The sequence below is a fragment of the Pogona vitticeps genome, chromosome 2 (genome assembly GCF_051106095.1).
Source record: "Pogona vitticeps strain Pit_001003342236 chromosome 2, PviZW2.1, whole genome shotgun sequence".
NCBI classification, from domain to species: domain Eukaryota; kingdom Metazoa; phylum Chordata; class Lepidosauria; order Squamata; family Agamidae; genus Pogona; species Pogona vitticeps.
Window position 1 is genome coordinate 198968081 of NC_135784.1, and position 20175 is coordinate 198988255.

At 43.5% G+C, this 20175-nt stretch overlaps 1 protein-coding gene across 1 annotated transcript; it reads right to left on the minus strand.

Annotated features, from left to right (window-relative positions):
• Nucleotides 1-680: 680 nt before the first annotated feature.
• GRHPR (glyoxylate and hydroxypyruvate reductase) lies at nt 681-19891 on the minus strand. Its single transcript, XM_020791365.3, has 9 exons — nt 19730-19891; nt 14131-14261; nt 11606-11678; nt 10325-10441; nt 8995-9083; nt 7312-7416; nt 6393-6528; nt 1539-1669; nt 681-912 (listed from the first exon to the last, which is right to left on the minus strand). The coding sequence occupies exons 1-9, from the start codon at nt 19816-19818 to the stop codon at nt 791-793; spliced, it is 993 nt and encodes a 330-aa protein (XP_020647024.3). The 5' UTR covers nt 19819-19891; the 3' UTR covers nt 681-790.
• Nucleotides 19892-20175: the final 284 nt, after the last annotated feature.

Here is a 20175-nt window from a genome sequence, read left to right on the forward strand (position 1 = left end):
CAACAGAAAGTTATTGGCAGCAGAATGTTTATAGATCTGTATCTGTGAGAGGATATCCTAATAACAGAAGATGCTGAGTATTGCTGACTGAAGGGGTGAAGGAGAAATTATGGCCACCAGTGAGTCTTCTCCACATTATCCAAACATCACTGAACCAGGAAGGGAATATGATGCTACTGTAAGTGGACTTCACTGCAGATTTGTTAATTGGGAAGCTTTTGAATCCAAGGGGAGGCATGTATCTTATAAGGCTTAAGCTTACTTTTGGGTTTAAGAGTTCTACATAAGTTTTTGTATCTCAGCCACTATACTAAACAAGGATCTTTGTTTCTTGTAATAATGTGCCATCAAATCAGTGCACATTGTGGCAACCCTCCCAAGGTTTTCTGTGCATAAAGCCATGAAGTGATTCACCAGTTCCTGTTTGGTGGCACTTTGCGACCGTGCAGCTTGTCGGAGATTGTAAATGTATGTGTGTGTGTGTGGGGGGGACGACAAAATACTACCAGCCAGATACATTTTGGGGGATATTTTGGCTGGCCATTCTGAGAGGCACAGTGGGAAATCAAACCCCCTAGTGACTAGCCCCTGCCTTGGCTGCCAGATGCTCCAACCCAATAAGCTATACGAGCTCTCGGGGTTTGGAATGTTGGTCTGAAAAACAGTATGAGCTGAAACTGTTTGGCATGAAAGTTAGTTTATTTGAAACATTATTTGCATCATTTAGTAGCTACTGGGGCAAAAATATTCCAGAAATGTTAAGGCAGTCCACACTGACTGGTGTTGCTTCTCACAGCCTGAGTTCACTTGGCATGCTTTCTCCTTTCAAGCCAGCCAGGAGATTGTTGGCAGCCAACACTGACATCTTATTCCTTGTTGCATAGGTGGCGCTTCCAATGTGTGGCAAAATTACTGTTTAATACATAAAAAAAGAGAGAGAAATTATCTCAGGAAAAGCTAGCCAGTACACTTTCTAAATCGTTAGTCCCACTAGTATCATTGCACTGTTCTATTGTCAGCCCATGCTGTTAATTGACTAATGAAAACACTTGCTCAGGCAAACCCGTTCCTTCTATGATCCATTTCTAGGGCCTTTGTTACCCTGGTGTCCAAATATAAAGCCCCTCCCCTTCTGGAAGGATGACACAATGCACAGCAGTCTGGCTGCAGCCTGGAGATGCAGACAAGCTCCCAGTGGTCAAGATGTGCTTAGCTATGTGCCTTTGTGTCCCAATGCTTTAAGCCTCCACATGTGATGCTTTGACAGTGTGGTAGCGAAAAACTGAATGAGCAGCCACCAGTGTCATGGCAGAGAGAGTGCAGGAAGGCATATGTAAATTAGCCAAGTTCTGGAGCACCTTGACTTAACAGCATGAGCTCTTGTAGACTTCAGCTTGTTTCACCTGAAAAAAGTGGGCTAACGTCCATAAAAACAAATGCCAAATGAAACTTGATTGTCTTTAATGTGCTACAGGGCTCTGATGCAGAGAGTTTCCCAGGGAGGGGTCAAGAAATGTCTGCAAATTAAGTCAGCTTACCGCAGTTCTTCAGAGAAAGTAATGGATTGTCTATAGGTAGAGGTTCTGGGGTTGTAACATCTAGCCCAGCAGCAGCAATATGGCCATTGACTAAAGCTTCGTAAAGGTCATCTTGATTGACCACAGCACCTCTTATAAAACAAATCAGAAAATTAGGGATAGGGTGTATGCATATGTGTATGTAAAAAGACCTGACGTTTAAAACAAGAAGATAAAAAATAACTAGTTTTTTTCCTCATTCAATTCAGATCTTGCCAGAATGGCCTGTAGTACTAACAGGCACATCAGTATATATTTCCTGGTAACACAGGGACTTAAGGTGCAGGGAAGACAGATCATGTGGGATCATCCCTGTCCACTGAATGAGGGACGCCGGCACAGACAGAAATTATGCGAGGAGTTCCATGGAGTTCCTTTCTTCTCCAACTTTGGGCAAGAAAGGCAGAAAGTTATTTGAAATTGTTACTGTTGCAATGGAAGACAAGTAAAATACTACTGGACTTTTTGAATGGAGCCCTCTGATCACAGAACTTTACAGTGGTGCCTCGTTTAACGACGTTAATTCGTTCCAGCGAAATCACTGTAGAGCGAAAACGTCGTAAAGCGAAATAAAAAAGCCCATTGAAATGCGTTGAAAACCGTTCAATGCATTCCAATGGGCTAAAAACTCACTGTCCAGCAAAGATCCTCCATGGGGCGGTCATTTTCGGGTGCCTGTAAAGCGAAAAATAGCTTCTAAACACAGTGGGGAGACATTTTGTATATCCGGCGGCCATTTTGAAACCTGATAATCAGCTGTTTTTGATCGTCGTAAGGTGAAAATCAGTTCCCAAAGCAGGGAACCGATCATCGAAAGTGGAAAAACCCCATTCAAACCATCGTTTTGCGGTTGCAAAAGCGATCGCAAAAACATCGTTGTCAAGTGGATTCGTTGTTAAACAGGGTAATCGTAAAGCGGGGCATGACTGTAATTCCTTCTAAAAGGCAGTGGTTTCTAATTAAGCCATTTCACACATTTCAGCGGTCAGTTGGCAAATCCAGAGCGTGCATATTTCAAACTGACAGCAAAAACTTGGTTTGTACTGAATGATCCCATTGGTGCCGGCCTTCAGGTAAATGGTGCCCTGCCAGAACAACTAGTAAACTTCTCAACCTCCAGACCCTAATTTCACATGCTACTGGAAGGGGTAGGCCGTTGCCACACTAGTTGAGTAACGCACAAGCAGGAAGTAACAGAGTTAAAACATTCTGTTGACTTCCTAATTACCGGTACATCAAGACACTGAAAAGTTGATGGTCAAAATATGCTTAACAAGATGGCAGTTTCTGGAACGAGTGGTGGAACATACAGCTCTCCAGGCACTTCGGACTCCACATTCAGAAGTGCAATTTAATACAGGATTATGGAATTTTTCATCCAAAATATCTGTGGAAGAGCGAAAGGTTTCTCCTCTCTTCAAATAATATAAGCTCATGGGAGATAGTATATTATGCTCAAATGACCCCTGAATTCAGCAGGTTGTCTTAGGCAAGCTACTGTTCCTCCACCATACAGCAATAAGAACGCAGCAACATGGATTTTTGAGACTTGACCCCTCAATCACTATGCATGTACTATTTTTTATATTTGCTATGACTACTTTAGAAAGGATATTAAAGTGAGGTAGGCATAGGGTTAGGCAACAGGTCACCTGTTGACACAAGCATTATGCTCTAGGGACCCACAACATCTGAATTGTTTGGAGTATTCCAAATGGTTGTAACTGAGGTGTTCTTTTAAAATTATAAGATAATGAAGTCTGAAGTGGCCTATAAGGCCATCAAGTCCTACCTCCTGCTCAATGCAAGAATCTAAATCAATGTATGTATGAGTGGTGATTGTTTAATTTCCTCTTGAAAATTGGTGGATGACTTATGTAACACAATTTTGAATAGAGCAGCCTCAGAGAGGGATATGCACCCTTTCTGGGGCCGCCGCACAATATATACATATACATAACAGTTGGAAGAAAATTTATTGGGTGTTTTGTGCTCATGGTAGTTGGATATGACACAAATCTAGGGTAACCGCTTTCTTGAAATCAGGTTTATTTATACTCTGCAGTTACTTTGATCAAGCTATGGGAAAAAGCATAAACCTGGAAAGAGCCCTAAACATCACTTGAAAAGTCACTTTTAAAAAGTAATTTATGACATTCTGTTATCATCAACAGAACCATGTGACTTTTTTTTTTTGCACATCTGTTGGAAGCCCATTATGTTACTCACTGCTTTATTAGGAGTATGGAAGATAAAACCAAATCTTAAAAAGGGCTGTTAAGAACTGAAACATTCAGTAGCTAATTGTATCATTAAAAAAAAAATCCCATTATCCCCACTCATTTTGTTACTTTTGAAAAGTTCTTTTGTTAAATGCCCTCATTATTTCCCGAAATTAATGAGTTACAGGGAACTGTTATTTGTAACGCATTACTTCAGTTATTTCTAACTCATTACTGTACCTCAGTTATTTGTAACTCATTAGTTCAGTTATTTGTAACTCATTAGTTCAGTTATTTGTAACTCATTACTTCAGTTATTTGTAACTCATTACTTCAGAGTTATTTGTAACACATTACTTCAGAGTTATTTGTAACTCATTACTGTACCTCATTTTTTGTAACTTATTACTTCAGAATTATTTGTAATTCATTACTTCAGTTATTTGTAACTCATTACTTCAGTTATTTGTAACTCATTACTTCAGTTCTGCTCTGGTCCTGAATCTCAAACTGCTTATCCAACCTTTGAATCTGAGCTTGGCCCACCTACCAACAGTCATGCCTTTCTCTTTACAGTGGGGTCTTGACTTACGAACTTAATCCGTATTGGAAGGTGGTTCGTAGGTCGAAAAGTTCGTAGGTCGAATCTGCATTTCACTCTCTTTGACGCTTTGGCCCATGACTCTTTTCACCTGCTTGTGTTGATGAACACAGAAGTAATTTATGACATTCTGTTATCATCAACAGAACCGCGTGACTCTTTTTTTGCACATCAGTTGGAAGCCTATTCTGTTACTCACTGCTTTATTAGGAGTATGGAAGATAAGACCAAATCTTTAAAAGGGCTGTTAAGAACTGAAACATTCAGTAGCTAATTGTATCATTTAAAAAAATCTCCCATTATCCCCACTCATTTTGTTACTTTTGAAAATTTCTTTTGTTAAATGCCCTCATTATCTCCCGAAATTAATGAGTTACAGGGAACTATGTTATTTGTAACTCATTACTTCAGAGTTATTTGTAACTCATTACTATAGCTTAGTTATTTGTAACTCATTAATTCAGTTATTTGTAAGTCATTACTTCAGAGTTATTTATAACTAATTACTTCAGTTATTTGTAACTCATTACTTCAGAGTTATTTGTAACTCATTATTTCAGTTATTTGTAACTCATTACTTCAGAGTTGTTTGTAACTCATTACTGTACCTCAGTTATTTGTAACTCATTACTTCAGAATTATTTGTAACTCATTACTTCAGAATTATTTGTAACTCATTACTTCAGAATTATTTGTAACTCATTACTTCAGAGTTATTTATAACTAATTATTTCAATTATTTGTAACTCATTATTTCAGTTATTTGTAACTCATTACTTCAGAGTTGTTTGTAACTCATTACTGTACCTCAATTATTTGTAACTCATTACTTCAGAATTATTTGTAACTCATTACTTCAGAGTTATTTGTAACTCATTACTTCAGTTGAGCTCTGGTCCTGAATCTCAAACTGCTCATCCAACCTTTGAACCTGAACTTGGCCCACCTACCAACAGTCATGCCTTCCTCTTTACAGTGGGGTCTCGATTTACAAACTTAATCCGTATTGGAAGGTGGTTCGTAGGTCGAAAAGTTCGTAGGTCAAATCTGCATTTCCCATAGGAATGCATTGAAAACCATTTAATCTGTATCTGCTCTTTTCCGTTCATAGAAACTAATGGGAAGCTGCTATTCTGCCTTCTGCCACTAGAGGGGGATATTTTTTCTTTTTTTCCCTTAGGTTCAGGAAACAAGGAGGAAGGCAGGGAACAGTTTGCAAAGCACTTTAGAAATCTTTTTTTTTTCAATGAAGCCAATTTTAAATCATGTTTTAAAGCATGTTGTGCTGATTTTTTCAGCACAAAGACACACAGGCAGGCTTTTTAGGTGCTGAGCAAGCCTCCCCAAGCCTCTTCAGAGCCAGTCGATCAGCTGATAGGCGGGGAGAGGAGGGTGCAGGAGCGGGGGGGGGGGGGAAAGCACAAAATGGCTGCCAGGCTCCATTCTGGTGTGGGCTTTTAGCTGTTTCCTGCTCTTTTTCCTGCTGTTTGGGAGCTACCAAGGCCTGGTAAGTGACTTTCTTTTATTTATTTTTAAGTTTCTGACACTTTTTTCCCCTCCAGAAGCCTCTAAGGGCAGGGAGGGGGCACTTTTTTCCTGTTCGTAACTCGAGGGAAGTTCGTATGTCGAGCCCTTATTTCCCCTATAGGGCGGGTTCGTAAGTTGCTTGCCTCTTACAGATAGTTTAAAATCATCATCATCATCCTATGTCATCAGGTCGATTCTGATTTATGGCAGCCCTTCTCAGTATTTTCCCGGTAGAGAACACTCAGAAGTGGTTTACCATTCCCTTCTTCTGAAGCCGTCCTGAAACGGTGCAGCTTGGCCAAGACTACATCGCCTGGCTATTCTCCTTGGAGCTACAACCTCTTGCTCTACAACCAGATTCCTAAACCACTGAGCAGCTAAAGATAGTTTAGTGATAAACGTAAATACCCAACCGTCATTTTGGATTTCACTCTCTTTGACGCTTTGGCCCATGGCTCTTTTCACCTGCTTGTGTTGATGAACACAGAAGTTTTCTTCATCCTACAGAAGAAGTCCCGACTGCACATCCCCTGAGTGTCCGGCGTCAGAGAACAGGTTACGATGACAAAGTCAGACTCCTCTGCTAGCTGGGCAAGGGGTACTTGAGAAAAAAGAGGCAGAAAATGAACATACAACAAACTGTTTGAAGAAGCTTAGCTATTTCTATTCACACTCGTTCACTGGCCCTTCCTGTTCAACAAGATAGCCGTCTGCTGACATAGCCACGCGGAGGGGATCTCAGGCATGCTAAACTGAATGATGTTATCTGCTAGACACTTAAGCAGCACTCATATAGGCCGTATGTGGGATTATGTGCAGTGATGTGAAGGTTAAATTCACTACTAGTAGCAGCAATGCAAATAATTTCTGGAAAAGGGTAAGTCGTCACTTTGATTTCCAAAGAATCCCACTTGTTCTTTTTTTTTTTTAAGGCAATGCGTGACCTTCCAAAGTGTGCCTGTTTTGTCTCCCTGCAGCCCTGACTCTGGCATGTGAATCCAGCCTTGGGCAACAGTTGGACTCTCTCTCCCCCTAAGCAGCATGTTCAGTACTTCTCCCTAGGAGAGAAGGGTGCCTCTAGGTAGACAAACATTAATGGGAATTATCAGTTGCCTTTTTTCCCCTCGGGAGCTAAGATTTTGTTAAACGGAAGCCCACAATTCACATATACAAGGGTTCAGTGAAAACACCCTGATTTCAGCAAAATTTGACATGAATCTAATTTCATACACTTCCCAGTTCAGTTTTTTAATAATCATTAAATGTATCCAAATATCAGCTGTCCACTATTCACACTGCTCAAAGAACCATTCAAATTTTTTAAATAAAAAAATCAGCACCTAACAAAAAGCACCTCTAGTAAGGATAAAGATTGGATTCTCACCAAATTCTGCTCCCAACTCCACAGCTGCTTCAGGTTTGGGGTGACGTCCAGTGTACAAAAATTTCTGGACTCCAAATGGTTTCAGGCGGTGTGCTACAGCCTGGCCTAGGAACAGGAGTGAATGACACCACAGGAGATCATATTGCTTATTAAAGATGCTTCCCTATTAAGAGAGAGAAGCTATGAGCAGTCCTGAAAACTGCAGTAGCACCTTACAGAACATTGAAGGTGTGCCCAAAACCCCTATCTGTACATATCAATGTTTTCCTGTTCCACACTGACAGCTCAAAACTGGGGGTAGGGATTCTAGTCATCCAGATCCTGTTGGACTACAACTTCTATCAGCCATATGGCCAAAGGGAAGAAAAGGATGGAACTGTAGTCCAGCCTTTGCAGAACAGTACCGATAAAAATAGATAGCTCAGTCGTTCCCTTCACCATTAGTTGTGTTGGCCAGGGCTTCTGGGAGTTGCAGTGCATGACAAGAACACCTATGTTACCCAAGGTTGAGAACTAGACAATGCTGGGGAAAGAGCTCTATGGAAAAACTGATGAGATGGCATTGTGTGTGCATTGACAATCCTTCAATTTGGCACAGTGTTATTGTCTTATTTTGGCAAATGGCTACACACACAATGGCCATTCTATAAGTTTGCAATCTCTGTCCACTCTTAAGACTGCAATCCTACCTTGAGTATAGATATAGCTGAGTAAAGTGGGAGTACTGCATAAACATTGGGAAAAAAATTAACCAGAGCATTGAGGGAAATGTTTTGGGCGCAACTAACCCCAAAGTTTGGGTGGAGGGAGATTGTTCCGCAGATGTACTCGTAGTTTAATGCCCATCAGCTTGACCAATAGTGAGCGACAAAGACAACAGCTGTTCATCAACACTTGGAAAAGTTGGAAAAGCATGAATTCACTAGCCTTGCCCAAAAACATTCTGACGTGCCATGTCCAGACACTGCAGATATATCCAGTGTTCATCAGAAAAGGTTGACCTCTTACAATGGCCAAGGAATTCTCATGCTTATTTGGACAGTGAGGTCTTTGCTCCAGAGGTATCTACAGTGGGCTGAATTATCACCCCCTCTGCACTAAAGCTGAAATAAAAAAAAGGTTTAGGCATTCAAGTACCTTCCAGGATCACAGACACATGTTGAATTGTGTGTGTGTGTGTGTGTGTGTGTGTGTGTGTGTGTGTGTGTGTGTGTGTGTGTGTGGACCTCTGGCAACTCTAGATGTTCTGACCTGCAGTTTCCATCAACTCTACCCATAATGGCCAATAACAAGGGATTGTTGGAGTTGTAAACCTGGAGGCCCAAAGATCTTCCCACCACATTTCCTTTCAGGCATTAATCAGTACTAGGACCACAGTGTTGCAGAGATGAAATAAGATGAAGGGAGCACATTTCAAAACCAATAATAACCCAAATCCAGCTCTAGAAACCTGATACAATCAGCATATCTCTAATTTCTTCTGCCTGCTCTAGAAAACATCCCTTCCTGCTGAAGTAGGTAGCTGACGTCAGTGATTTTGCATTTGAGTTTGGAAATAAATAGGACACTTTTGGGGGCCGATGGTTGTTTGTTTCCCTCTCAACCTGTGCGACTGCAGATATTTTGTCAAGATAAAACTAGCTGCGAGATTGTGTCAAAATGAAAACGTAAACCAGGGGTTACCTATTCTTCCCAGCCCAATAATCCCAACGGTGCTGCCAGAAAGTCCATAGCCACACATCCAGAGGGGCTTCCATGTTGTCCAGCCTCCACTGCAAACGAGGAACAAAAAACAATATTAGGCAAATAACCCAAGATTGTGGTTTGGAGCTCAGTCTAGGCGGCAGAACAACTCCAAGACGGTGGCAAGGCAGGGGTGGGGTGGGGACCCTGCACATCCTGGACAGACTCTGAGTTCAAAGCTGTGAAATGACCAACCATGGACATATCAGTGGCAACTCACGGAAGCTGATGAGATGCTCCCTCTGCCATGCAGAGGAACAGTTCCAGTCCATTCCTAATGCTTTCATTTTCTCCTTCTGTTCCCTATATGAAACGAGCTGCTCACTAGAGTATGTTGTGTCATGCAGCCAGCCTCCTGTGTGTAACAGGCACAGCCAGCATGTGCCTTGAGGCCTTGATCCATTAACAGCCACCACAACACAGCTCAAGCATGGGACCAAGCCTTGTACTGAACTGGGATCTTCAGTCCTAGAGCATCCACTGAGCAATTTTACACAACATTTTAGATTTTTCCAAGCTCCTCGCATGCACTCTGTTACTATAAAAACAAGAGCTCCGAAATACAGGTCTGAATGCGTCCTCCAGAAAAAGAGGCTTTTGTAGCAATAAAACAAGATGACAGGAATATAGAGCATGAGATTACATGTAAGGTAAAGGTAAAGGTTCCCCTTGACATTTTTAGTTCAGTCGTGTCCGACTCTTTTCAAGCCATAGAGCCAGCACCTGTCTGAAGACAGTTTCCGTTGCCACGTGGCCAGCATGACTAGGGAACGCCGTTTTACCTTCCCACTAAGATGGTACCTATTTATCTACTTGCATTTGCATGCTTTCGAACTGCTAGGTTGGCGAGGAGCTGGGACAAAGTGACGGGAGCTCACTCCGTTGCGTGGATTCGATCTTACGACTGCTGGTCTTCTGACCCTGCAGCATAGGCCTCTGCAGTTTAGCCCACAGCGCCACCACGTCCCTCCCGAGATTACATGTACTCTGTATCTAATATTTCATGTCCATATAATTTTTTATACAGATAAGACTTCAATCAGATGAACACCTTCTCTGCACAATCCAGTTACTGTTGGACTGACTGCCTTTGCTGGTTGTGCAAACGATGCTTTTGTTTAAAATCCAGAGTCACTCAAAGCAACAGGGCAAGGAGTTGCACAGGAGACCCAACCCCCAGTTGTTCCCCATATGCACAATATGCTTGAAAGACAAGCTGGGGCGGTACCACTTTCCCCAACACATTCCCACTGGCTCAACACAGACTCACTTCTTCACTTCCACCACCGATTCAGGCAGCCTGCGAGACGTTGCCAGGAGCAAAGCTACAGTGAGCTCAGCAGTGGCATCGGTCAGGATGTCTGGTGTGTACCCCACACGGATCCCACTAAAATTGAAAAAGAGGCAGTGAGATGCTTCCTGGGAATCATGAGGGTACTCACTGAATGGCTTCATTTTGCACTTCTTTTCTTAAAACGTGAATGTGGGTTACGGTCACACTTCAAGAAGCATATTGTATGTATGAATCATTCTCTGGGCTGACCTGAGAATGGCAACGTCATGTGGAAGCATCTCAGGAGTTATCGCCCTCACTCAAAATAATAGCTCCTCATCTGGCTGCCCTTTCCCCTTCCTATATCTGCCTGGCCAAGGCAGCTGGCCTCTTTGTCCTTCCGAGATCCCGAACAAAGAGGAATTAAATTTCTGGTGCCTTGCCAGTTAAAAGACCTCTTAACCCTTCTAAAACATCTTCAAGCTTAGCTATTGTTCTGCATTACAAGCTTGGCTCAATGCCAAGAATATGTTAACATTGCTGGTCACAGACCTACTGACGAGAAGTAATTAACTATTCAGGAGTCTTGTTGTTATGTGCTGTCAAATCAATTCTGATGTTTGGTGAGCCTATGAATTATTGATCTCCCAAACATCCTATCATTACCAGCCCTGCTCAAGTGCTGCAAACAAAAACAGCCATGGCTTCCTTTATTGACTTAATCCGTCTCCTGTTGAGTCTTTCCTCTTTTCCTGCTGCTTTCAGTTTTCGTAGCATTACTGGCAAATGAAAATAATGCTTCGAGGAGGACCAGTCTTCTTCTGATCAAATGCTTGGTTTCTGGTAACTCGGTATGTATATGTGGAAGGGGCTTCATGGGCCAGAAAAGTGACCAGGAAGGCTGCAAGTTGGCCACTCCTCGCATGCTCCCCTTTGATTCCTAAACATTCGAATATGACAAATTTGCATTTTTAGGCTAACTTAGAGACTTCTACTATATAAAATATTTATGGTTACATATAGGAGTATAAACATTACTATACAATGCACTAGCAAATATATGTATGCAAATATATGTATCTGCAACTCAATCACTTTTTATTTCCTGGGGTAAATAAGCTATGGGAAGATGTTTCAGTGGAGAAATTGTGAGCGGAGACTAGATGGGGCTGGAGAGGTTAAGCATCCCATTGGAGCTCTCTCCCTAAGCTGTTCCTGGCCCCCTTCTCTCCCGTCAGAGTAACATAAGAACAACCCCTCCAGTGATGCAAGTCTTACCGTTTCTTAATTTCAGGAATAGCAAGATGGTCATATCCCACAGACAATGTACTGATTACTTTGAGGGTTGGCCCTGCAAAAGAGAAAAATCAAAGACTAAAAACAACAGCTATCAAGAGAGAAAGCCCCTTGTGAATAGCAACTGAGAGAAATGATGAGCCTGAATATGTTGACTTTCATTGACTTTCTTTTCAGTTTCAACAATGAAAGAAATTTTATTTCTAGGCATTTCTCTTTTTTAAAAAATTTATTTATTTTTAACAACCTACACAACATAAACCTACCACCACTGTAAAATAGAATTACATACTACATCACCCTAAGGGCTAGCATTAATAATGCTTTAAATTTCATTCAATCCATTTTCTCTCCAAAACTTCATTGTTTCTAGGCATTTCTGTCTAGTCACTAACAAAGTTCACACAAGTAAGAGGGTGCAATACTTAAAATGAGGTTTCCCAGCATGGCGAAAGGAAAGACTTTAAAATGTTCAGATCATGAATGGAAACAAGAGACTTTTCACTAGTCAGGAATGCAAGCTTCAGTGCATTTCTCTTCATGATTAAACAATAAATACAAGTCACAGATGAAAAGTTATACATTTGGATCAATTTGAAGATGATAGTAAGCAAGTATGTGCAGGAAGTAGCATTCTGGAACAACCTTTTCCCAGGTGGGGCACACAGTACTTCCAAACAGCCAAAATCTGCCCGAATGCATTTTCAAGCTGAACAATTATTTATTTAGTTTATTGGTTACCTTTATATCCTGCCTTTCCTCCAGTAAGTTCAAGGCAGTGGGCTTGGCTTCCCTCCTCCCTACCTTATACACAGGACAACCTTGTGAGGCAGGGAAGGCCGAGGAAGTGTGACCGCTTTCCCAATCACCCACACAGAATGTTTCATAGCTAAGTGGAGATCTGACCCTAGATCGTCCAAGTCTCAGTTTAACACGTTAGCTACCGCAACACACTGTCAGCTGCACCCCAGGATTGTGCTTAAGATGTTCAGAACATTTACATCACAAAACTCCACTGTGTTACCTTTATTTTTGTCTCATCAGCCGACTGTCACTCAATGCAGCTGTTCTGTGTTTAGGGGAGCATGCTCAACCCAAGAAGCTGCTCTGTGCTGGCTTCGCCCTGGGTGAGCGCCAACTGCAGGACGGTAGCATTGTGCACCGCCCTTCCCTCCCTCAGACTTCCTGAAGTCGAGTATTATACATTTGATGAGAGATATACAGGTACAGAAGCTACGCAGCTGCAATTGAAATGATCATGACTCCTCAAAACTATTCTGCTCACAATGCAGAGATCAAGTTTATATAGGTTGGGCTTTAGATGTGCAGACCTAGTTCAAAATAAGAGGATACTGTCACTCAGTGGTTCCCAACCTTGGGTCCCCAGATGTTCTTGGATGACAACTCCTATAAATCCTGGCCAGCACAGCTAGTAGGGAAGTCCAAAAACCTCTGAGGAGCCAAGGATGGGAACCACTGTTCTAGTTGGAAAACACCAGTGGGAAGACACAACTGAAGTCATGTCTTGCTGTGGGTTCTGGTTGGTCACTGAATATGACAACTAGACAAGCCTTTGGTGTAATCTCTCATGGCTCTCCTCATATGCATAAGAAGCTCAGGAGCCTTCCTTTCTTATTCATTTGGGCTGGAGGCATAAGACAGCATCCTTGATGGTTACCCTTTAGCAACTCAGGCAGGGATACTGCAACGTCACATAGAGATATTTGTGCAGGCAGCCTGGTATGCCAAGAGCAAGGCCACTACTGTTTGGCTGGCTACACTGATTTCAGTTGTCAATGGAGGTCATCTGAACTATGGCCAAGGTGAATGTTTGTACTCCCATTTAGGAAAAGGAGTCTTTTTCCATGAGCAAATAATAAGTTGAACAATGGAGTAGATAGAGGTGGGGTTTTGAAATCCTAGGTAGCCTTTGAAATTATGGTAAAAGGTAATATTTAACCATCAAGACCAGAGTTTCTTTCTCTGCAGGATGGGTGAAGAAGGAACATACAAACACACAAATCAAGGGATTTAAGAACACATTTTGGAGAGGGAATTTTTTCTTCTTTTTTCTCTCCAGTCAGCTTGTCTGGCTAGATAATCCTGAGGAATTGGATGCAAGCTTTCCCAGAAGAATGGAGATAAGAAGAAGAATGAAGGCAGACTTGATTCAAATCCCAGGAATTTATTGATGTTTTCTCTCTCTCTGTAACATCAGCTGACTCCAGCTTCATGTGCAGGCCGTAGTGTGGCTTATTCAGATTGGCATCTGGGAGAAACCAGAAACACTGCCTGGCCCTGTAACATGGCTTGGCTGGCACCCAGTATGTTATGGTTTTTACAGAGTATTCCTATTGGATACTACTGAATTCTTTTCTTAGACTACAATTCCTAGATGGACAACACGGCCAGTTGTAGTTTGAGAAAGGAACTTTTACCACCTGTTTCTTACATGCTCCTCGTCTACGCCACCCAAACAAGCTGCCAGCAATTCCAGGGGCACACACCTGCTGCATCCAGGACTTCCTTGTCTATCCGGTCGGACAAGAGGCACAAAAGACCATCCTTGCCAGCTATTCCTGCCAGCAACTCAGACTGAGGAATCGGCTCATCCGAATCCCACTGCTGGACACTGCAACTGCAGAGGAGAGAGAAAAAGGTGGAATTACATAAAGAAGCAGATCCTGTAACAATGCACCATATTGGAGGCGGCAGGCTTTCCTTGTTTTAAATCCTCAGGTTAGTTCAGCAGTTTATCAGCGGGGCCCAGTTTTAATCCACACGCTTTACTAAGTAGCACTGAGAGCTAAAGGCACAATTGTTAAGATTTGGGCAGTACTGCTCATGGTGAATTATTACAGCATGGAATAGGAAGAAGAAATAAAAACAGCAGCTGCACCACTGACAATGAGTGATAATGTATCATTTGATAAACAAAAGCTATTTCACTCCCGTTTAATATCTGAAAAAGGTTAAGGTATTGAAAATGAGCTTACATTTTTACTGATAAAATGGTAAAAGACTTCTTCCCAATCATTTCCACTTCAAAATTCATATTATGACCAGCTGTGGCAGGCCCTGAATGGTTATGTTGGAGGCCCCTACCTCATTCATGTCTACATCTTGTGGTCCCAATCCATACTGGGATATTCACTACAGATGCCCTATAATATGTGGGCACTGGTCTGCCTGCCATGCCTCTTCTTTCTCCTACTTGCCACTTCTCTGTTCAGGTGTCCCTACCCAGTTTGAGAAGACAGACACTGATGGACACTCTGTTCCCACACTATCTCTGCCACTCCCAACAGGATTCCATATGTCCCTTTCTAAAAGGAGCTATGCCCACCTGTATCTGCTCAAGACTGGCTACTGAGAATTCCTGCTTAGGTTTGAAGGAGTGAGGCTAGCCACTGTGGCCTTCTGCAGATGCTGTGTATCTGAAAAGGAGACCCAACCCTTTTCATGAGAAAAACAACAACAACACACACAGCCTTTTCACTGGGACCAATTATGAGTTTCTTCTCTTCCTTTCCCTACTCTCTCCTACACCCTTGAGTGCAAATTTCCCCCTTCTTGGGCACAGAGGCAGGTCCCACTGACCACCCTTGCTTTCTAGGAATGGACCTCCTGATGTTGTTCAAGTCTAACTCCCATTAGCCATAGCCAGCATAGAGAAGGGTGTGGGATGATGGAAGAGACTGACCAACATGGGAAGGGGAGCCAATGAAAGAGTAAGCACAAGCAGCCATTGTTCTGGGATAGTGATATTCTGAGCACCAAACTAATGATATTGTGGGTGTTCCCACAAAGAACAATGTTAAATTAAAACAGCAGAATAAATTTCTAAAACTACAACTTTACTTCTTCCAGAAATTAAATAGTACTCTGATGCAACATTTGGTATTTTGGAATTCTAGTATAATTAATTTCAACAATTTGGTTTTGATGGTTGTAATTAATTGGGATAACTGGTACTTGACAGACTGGTCCGAATTTGCACCAGCCCCTCCAAAAATCAGCTCACCAAACTATATCGTGCTAGTTCCAAAGCTCAGTGGCAATCTTCCCTGGATCCTTTGCAGCTTGTCGCTAACTTGTGGGAGATGTCTGGTGGGTGCTAACTGGTAGGCATCTTGGCCAAGACAAGAAATTTGCCAGAAAACCTGGACTTCTAACCTTGTCAACAAGGTGACTGGATGTGTGGAGAATTGGCACTAGTTTGGTAAGTGCAGCACAGGTCTTCATCCAGGTAGCAGCAACATGAGGTGACAATGGCCTGCCTCTCTGTTTGAGCCAGGCAGCCTCACCATGAGGTCACAAAGCCAGATGCTCCTTTCCCCACCTACATTTATAGGAAATCACTATGGTCAGTCCTCCTCGGTCTCCTTGAGCCCCATCAGCATGAGGTGACACAGACCACATCAGCACGAGGACATAATAGCCTATGTCTTTCCTTCAGCCAAGCCACATCAATATGAGATCACGTGGACAGATACTCCTGCAGCCAGACATGATCAGCAGGAGACCAGACTCTCTTTCCCACTGCTGGTAAAGGTAAAGGTTCCTCCTGACATTTTAGTCAGTCGTGTTCGACTCTAGGGGGTGGTGCTCATCCCTGTTTCCAAGCCGTAGAGCCAGCGTTTGTCCGAAGACAGTTTCTGTTGTCACGTGGCCAGTGCAGCTATACACAGAACACTGTTTACCTTCCCACCGAGGTGGTCCCTATTTATCTACTCGCATTTACATGCTTTTGAACTGCTAGGTTGGCGAGGAGCTGGGATAAAGCGATGGGAGCTCACTCCGTCGTGTGTATTCGATCTTACGACTGCTGGTCTTCTGACCCTGCAGCACATAAAGGCTTCTGCGGTTTAGCCCGCAGCGCCAACATATCCCTACCTTTCTCACTGAAGCAGGTAACAAAAGCAGGCACCTTTTTCCAGTGAGGTGGATATACACAGGAGCTGATTGGTACAGTACCTCTCTTTCTGACTGAGGTGGCAGAGGCGGCGGGTGGGCAAAATGGTCACAAAAGTGTGCGTCATCAAACAGGTACAAAGGCAGGGGCGGTGGACTATGACAAAAACCAGCTTGCAGGGCTTCTGAGTACGTTGTGTAGGCCAAGACAGAACAGGGATGGCGTGATGCTAAGCTTTGGATCAGGTAGCAAGGAGTATGAGTGCCTCTATGTACTTCCACCTGTATCAAAGTCCAGTGCGGCATAACAAGGTTTCTGTCTGGAGTCCTGTGGCACGGAAAGAAGATTTCTGAGAAACAGAAGGATCCCATCGCTCTGAGCCAGGGAGCAGACCGAAGCCCTGGCAAAGCTGCCTTCCTCTTCCCTACATTCTCCAGGTAAGCTAGACTAGAGGACTTGCATGAGGGCCAGGGATAATAAAACAATAGCTTCGCTACTGATCAAAGGAAAATGTTATCTTTTTGTACCACTGTTACAATCTAGCAGAGCTTGTTGCCAATAGAACAGGGCTGAAACATGTGCTTCACAAAAAACAATGGGGTTCTGCTTCAAGGCAGCCTCTTTTTATTCTGTGTGTACACATACTCTGCATAAAGAAATCTAGCATGAGAGAAAGGCAAGCTAGAACCCTCTGGGTGCAATCTTATACCACTCTCTGAGGAATAAGCCCTAGTGGCCTATAGAGGGCTCACATCTCAATAGACGGCTAGTTGTGAGAACTACAGTGTTTGCTATTGTTGTAAATCCATTTGAATACATATTTGTGGAAACTGATAATGTCCTCCTTGTTATTTAATACTCTAGGTTCAGGGGATTTGCTGGGCAGTGGGGGAAGCATGGACATGATTTTATCAAGCAAGAGCAGCATTTTATGTCCTCTTTTTATTAAATTTCATAAAGTAGTTCACACAGAATTGTTAGAACTACAAAGAACACTCGAGGACAGAAAAAGACAAGCAGTGGAAGCAGGAAACTTTCTCATAACTGACTCTTAATTTGTAGCCTTATTAAACCAGGTTCTCCATGTAGGGGAGGGAGGGGTCATCTTAACTTGATGACCACCAGCAGCTGGTGTAGCCTCACCTTGAGGTTTCTATCTCTGCTTGGCTCCTCTCATGGTGGAATGGGGTTTTGGTAGCTCTGCGGTGATCCAGCCCAGAAACTGTATTCCCACCACAATTATTAATTTTACAAACAAGGCATAGGATTAAGTAACCTGTTGCCCCCCCCACCAGACATTTTCAGCTACTTTTCCTGTAACCTTGGACTACTGTCCATGTTAGATGAGCATTATGGGAATTGTAGTCATAGTACCCTAGAAAGTACCAGGTTGGAAAAGGCCAATATACACACGTGTTCAGTTCCTTTGTCCTGTATTGCCACCATCGCTACAGTAATTCTCAGCCCTTCATGTTTTTTAATAAAACAATGCCCATTCCTACAACCACTAAGCTCCAATATTCAAAGGAAGTCTGGAATCCAGATCCACTCCCCACTCCTCTGGTCCAAACAAAAACTACAATGATCGACAGTTCCTCTGTCAGGTTTTAGACAAAAACCTTCCTTAGCACTATGGGAAGACCATCTGCGTACAAAACATGTATTTCTATCTAGGGCTACAGGCATCAGACTAAATTCCCACTAAGAAAAGTACCAAAGCTACTTCAGAGCTTCTCTTCTCTCCCACTACCAATAATTTAAAGCAGTGGTTCCAAACCTTGGGTCCCCAGATGTTCTTGGACTACAATGCCAAGAAATCCTGGCCAGCGCAGCTAGTGGTGAAGGCTTCTGGGAATTGCAGTCCAAGAACATCTGAGGACCCAAAGTTGAGAACCACTGGTTTAGAGTGATGCCTTTTTCTGCCACCGTGAAAGGTAACCACTGAAATGTTTGCATACACCTGGCCACATAACAGAGGACACACATATGATCACACAACCCTCCATTAGTTACTCTTTAATTCTTCTCCTCAGGTTAATTTTTAAACAATGGGAAGAAAGATGAATCCCCATGTAATATATGCTCAGTGCTTGTAAGTGCATGGGGAAAGTAGGGATTAATGACCACTTATAAAGTATGCCACATTTTAACTTCCACTCTGACCCTATCTTAACTGAGGAAGGTTCTACTTTACCTTCATAAACCCATATTCACGTGGTCTATTCATGACCATATGCAATAAGACTTTAAAGTGTCCAAGTGGCACTGGAAATACCAAGTTGAAAGCCCCCCCCCATCTATAATGTGCTCTTAACGTATCTAAACCAGAGTTGGGCAACAGGACTGCCTTCCAGATATTGCTCAACTGCAATTCCCAGTATTCCTCACCACTGACTAAACGAACCAGAATGATGGGAACTGAAGTCAAAACAAAGTCTGGGGTTCTTCCCCTTGCCTGCTCTTGACCAAAACTAAGGTAGCTCCTTGGGGGAAGACTCAAGTAAAAACATATAAGGTAATAATCACCTAAATATTTCATACATTGTTATCCAGCCAATGGGATGTGTAGTAGAAATGTCAGATTCAGTAATCTGGTCCAGAATTGATACGGTCGTCTTGGACATCATGGGAAGGAGCCCAGGTGCTCAACAATATATTTGCAGGACATGAAAGGCTTGAGGTAATTTGGGATCTACTGAGAGATCCCTGGCTGATCCGCAGTAGTTCAGCAAAGGTCTTTGATTGAATTGCCTAACTACAGAGAAGCTGAACTAAACAAGGCCACTGCCCCTTAAATTAGGCTGGTGAAAAAGAAGAGGGGGGTCCGGGTTTTTGAACCACAGGATTTGCCAGCTTGCTTCTGGCATCGATTCCAAACAGGCTCCAGAACGCTGTTACCTAATTCTTCAGCATATGTTTTAATCTTAGAACTTCAGAACTGGAAGGAACCCTACAGGTCATCGAGGCCAGCCCCTGTCAAGGAGGCACGGGGGGGGGGGTTTCGAACTCCCAACCTCTGGCTCCGCAGCCAGACGCCCAAACCAGCAGTTACCCAGCAGTTCTGCCCGTGACCTGGAGGTTCTCCTGTAAAGGGAAGGTAAGGGAACCCGCGCCGAGGGAGCGACCGGGAAAGGTCGGGGCACACCTCCCGCCCGCCCCCGAAAAGGAAAGGGAGCAGGCAGCCCACTTACACGCCAGACTGGTTCAAGACCGCCAGCCCCTCCGGGGGGATCCTCCGCGTCACGAAGACCTTCATGAGTCGCTGTGCCGCGGCTCGCATTCGCCTCGCTCCCCGCAAAGCAAGTCCACGAAGTCCGCCCCAGGGCCCGGGCTCTCCTCCGCAGGCGCCTCCCTCCCTCCCCGGCCGCCCGCCCTCTCACCCACCCTCCACCCTCGGCCGAGGAGCCGCTTGCGCCGCAGCGCCCCCTGGTGCCTTGTCCCTGCTCGGTCACAGAGGCGTCCTCCCGCCTTGCCGCCATCTTCTGGCGGAGGGAGCGGGTGGTGGGGGTGGTGGGTTTTGTACCTTAAATCGTTGTGTGACAAAGGCCTTTAAATGTGTGTGACGGGAGCCCGTGTGGTGCAATGGACAGTGTCGGGCGAGCACTCTGGGGACTTGGGCTCAAATTCTCACTCAGTT

What these genes read in the sequence shown, in the direction of transcription:
- GRHPR (XM_020791365.3), bottom strand. Translation starts at nt 19,818, where the DNA reads ATGCGAGCCGCGGCACAGCGACTCATGAAGGTCTTCGTGACGCGGAGG. An exon ending in ATTCCTGAAATTAAGAAACG is followed by an intron (nt 10,442 to 11,605) that starts GTAAGACTTGCA and finishes TTTCAATTTTAG; the next exon opens with TGGGATCCGTGTGGGGTACA. An exon ending in GTGTTCATCAACACAAGCAG is followed by an intron (nt 1,670 to 6,392) that starts GTGAAAAGAGCC and finishes TTGTTTTATAAG; the next exon opens with AGGTGCTGTGGTCAATCAAG.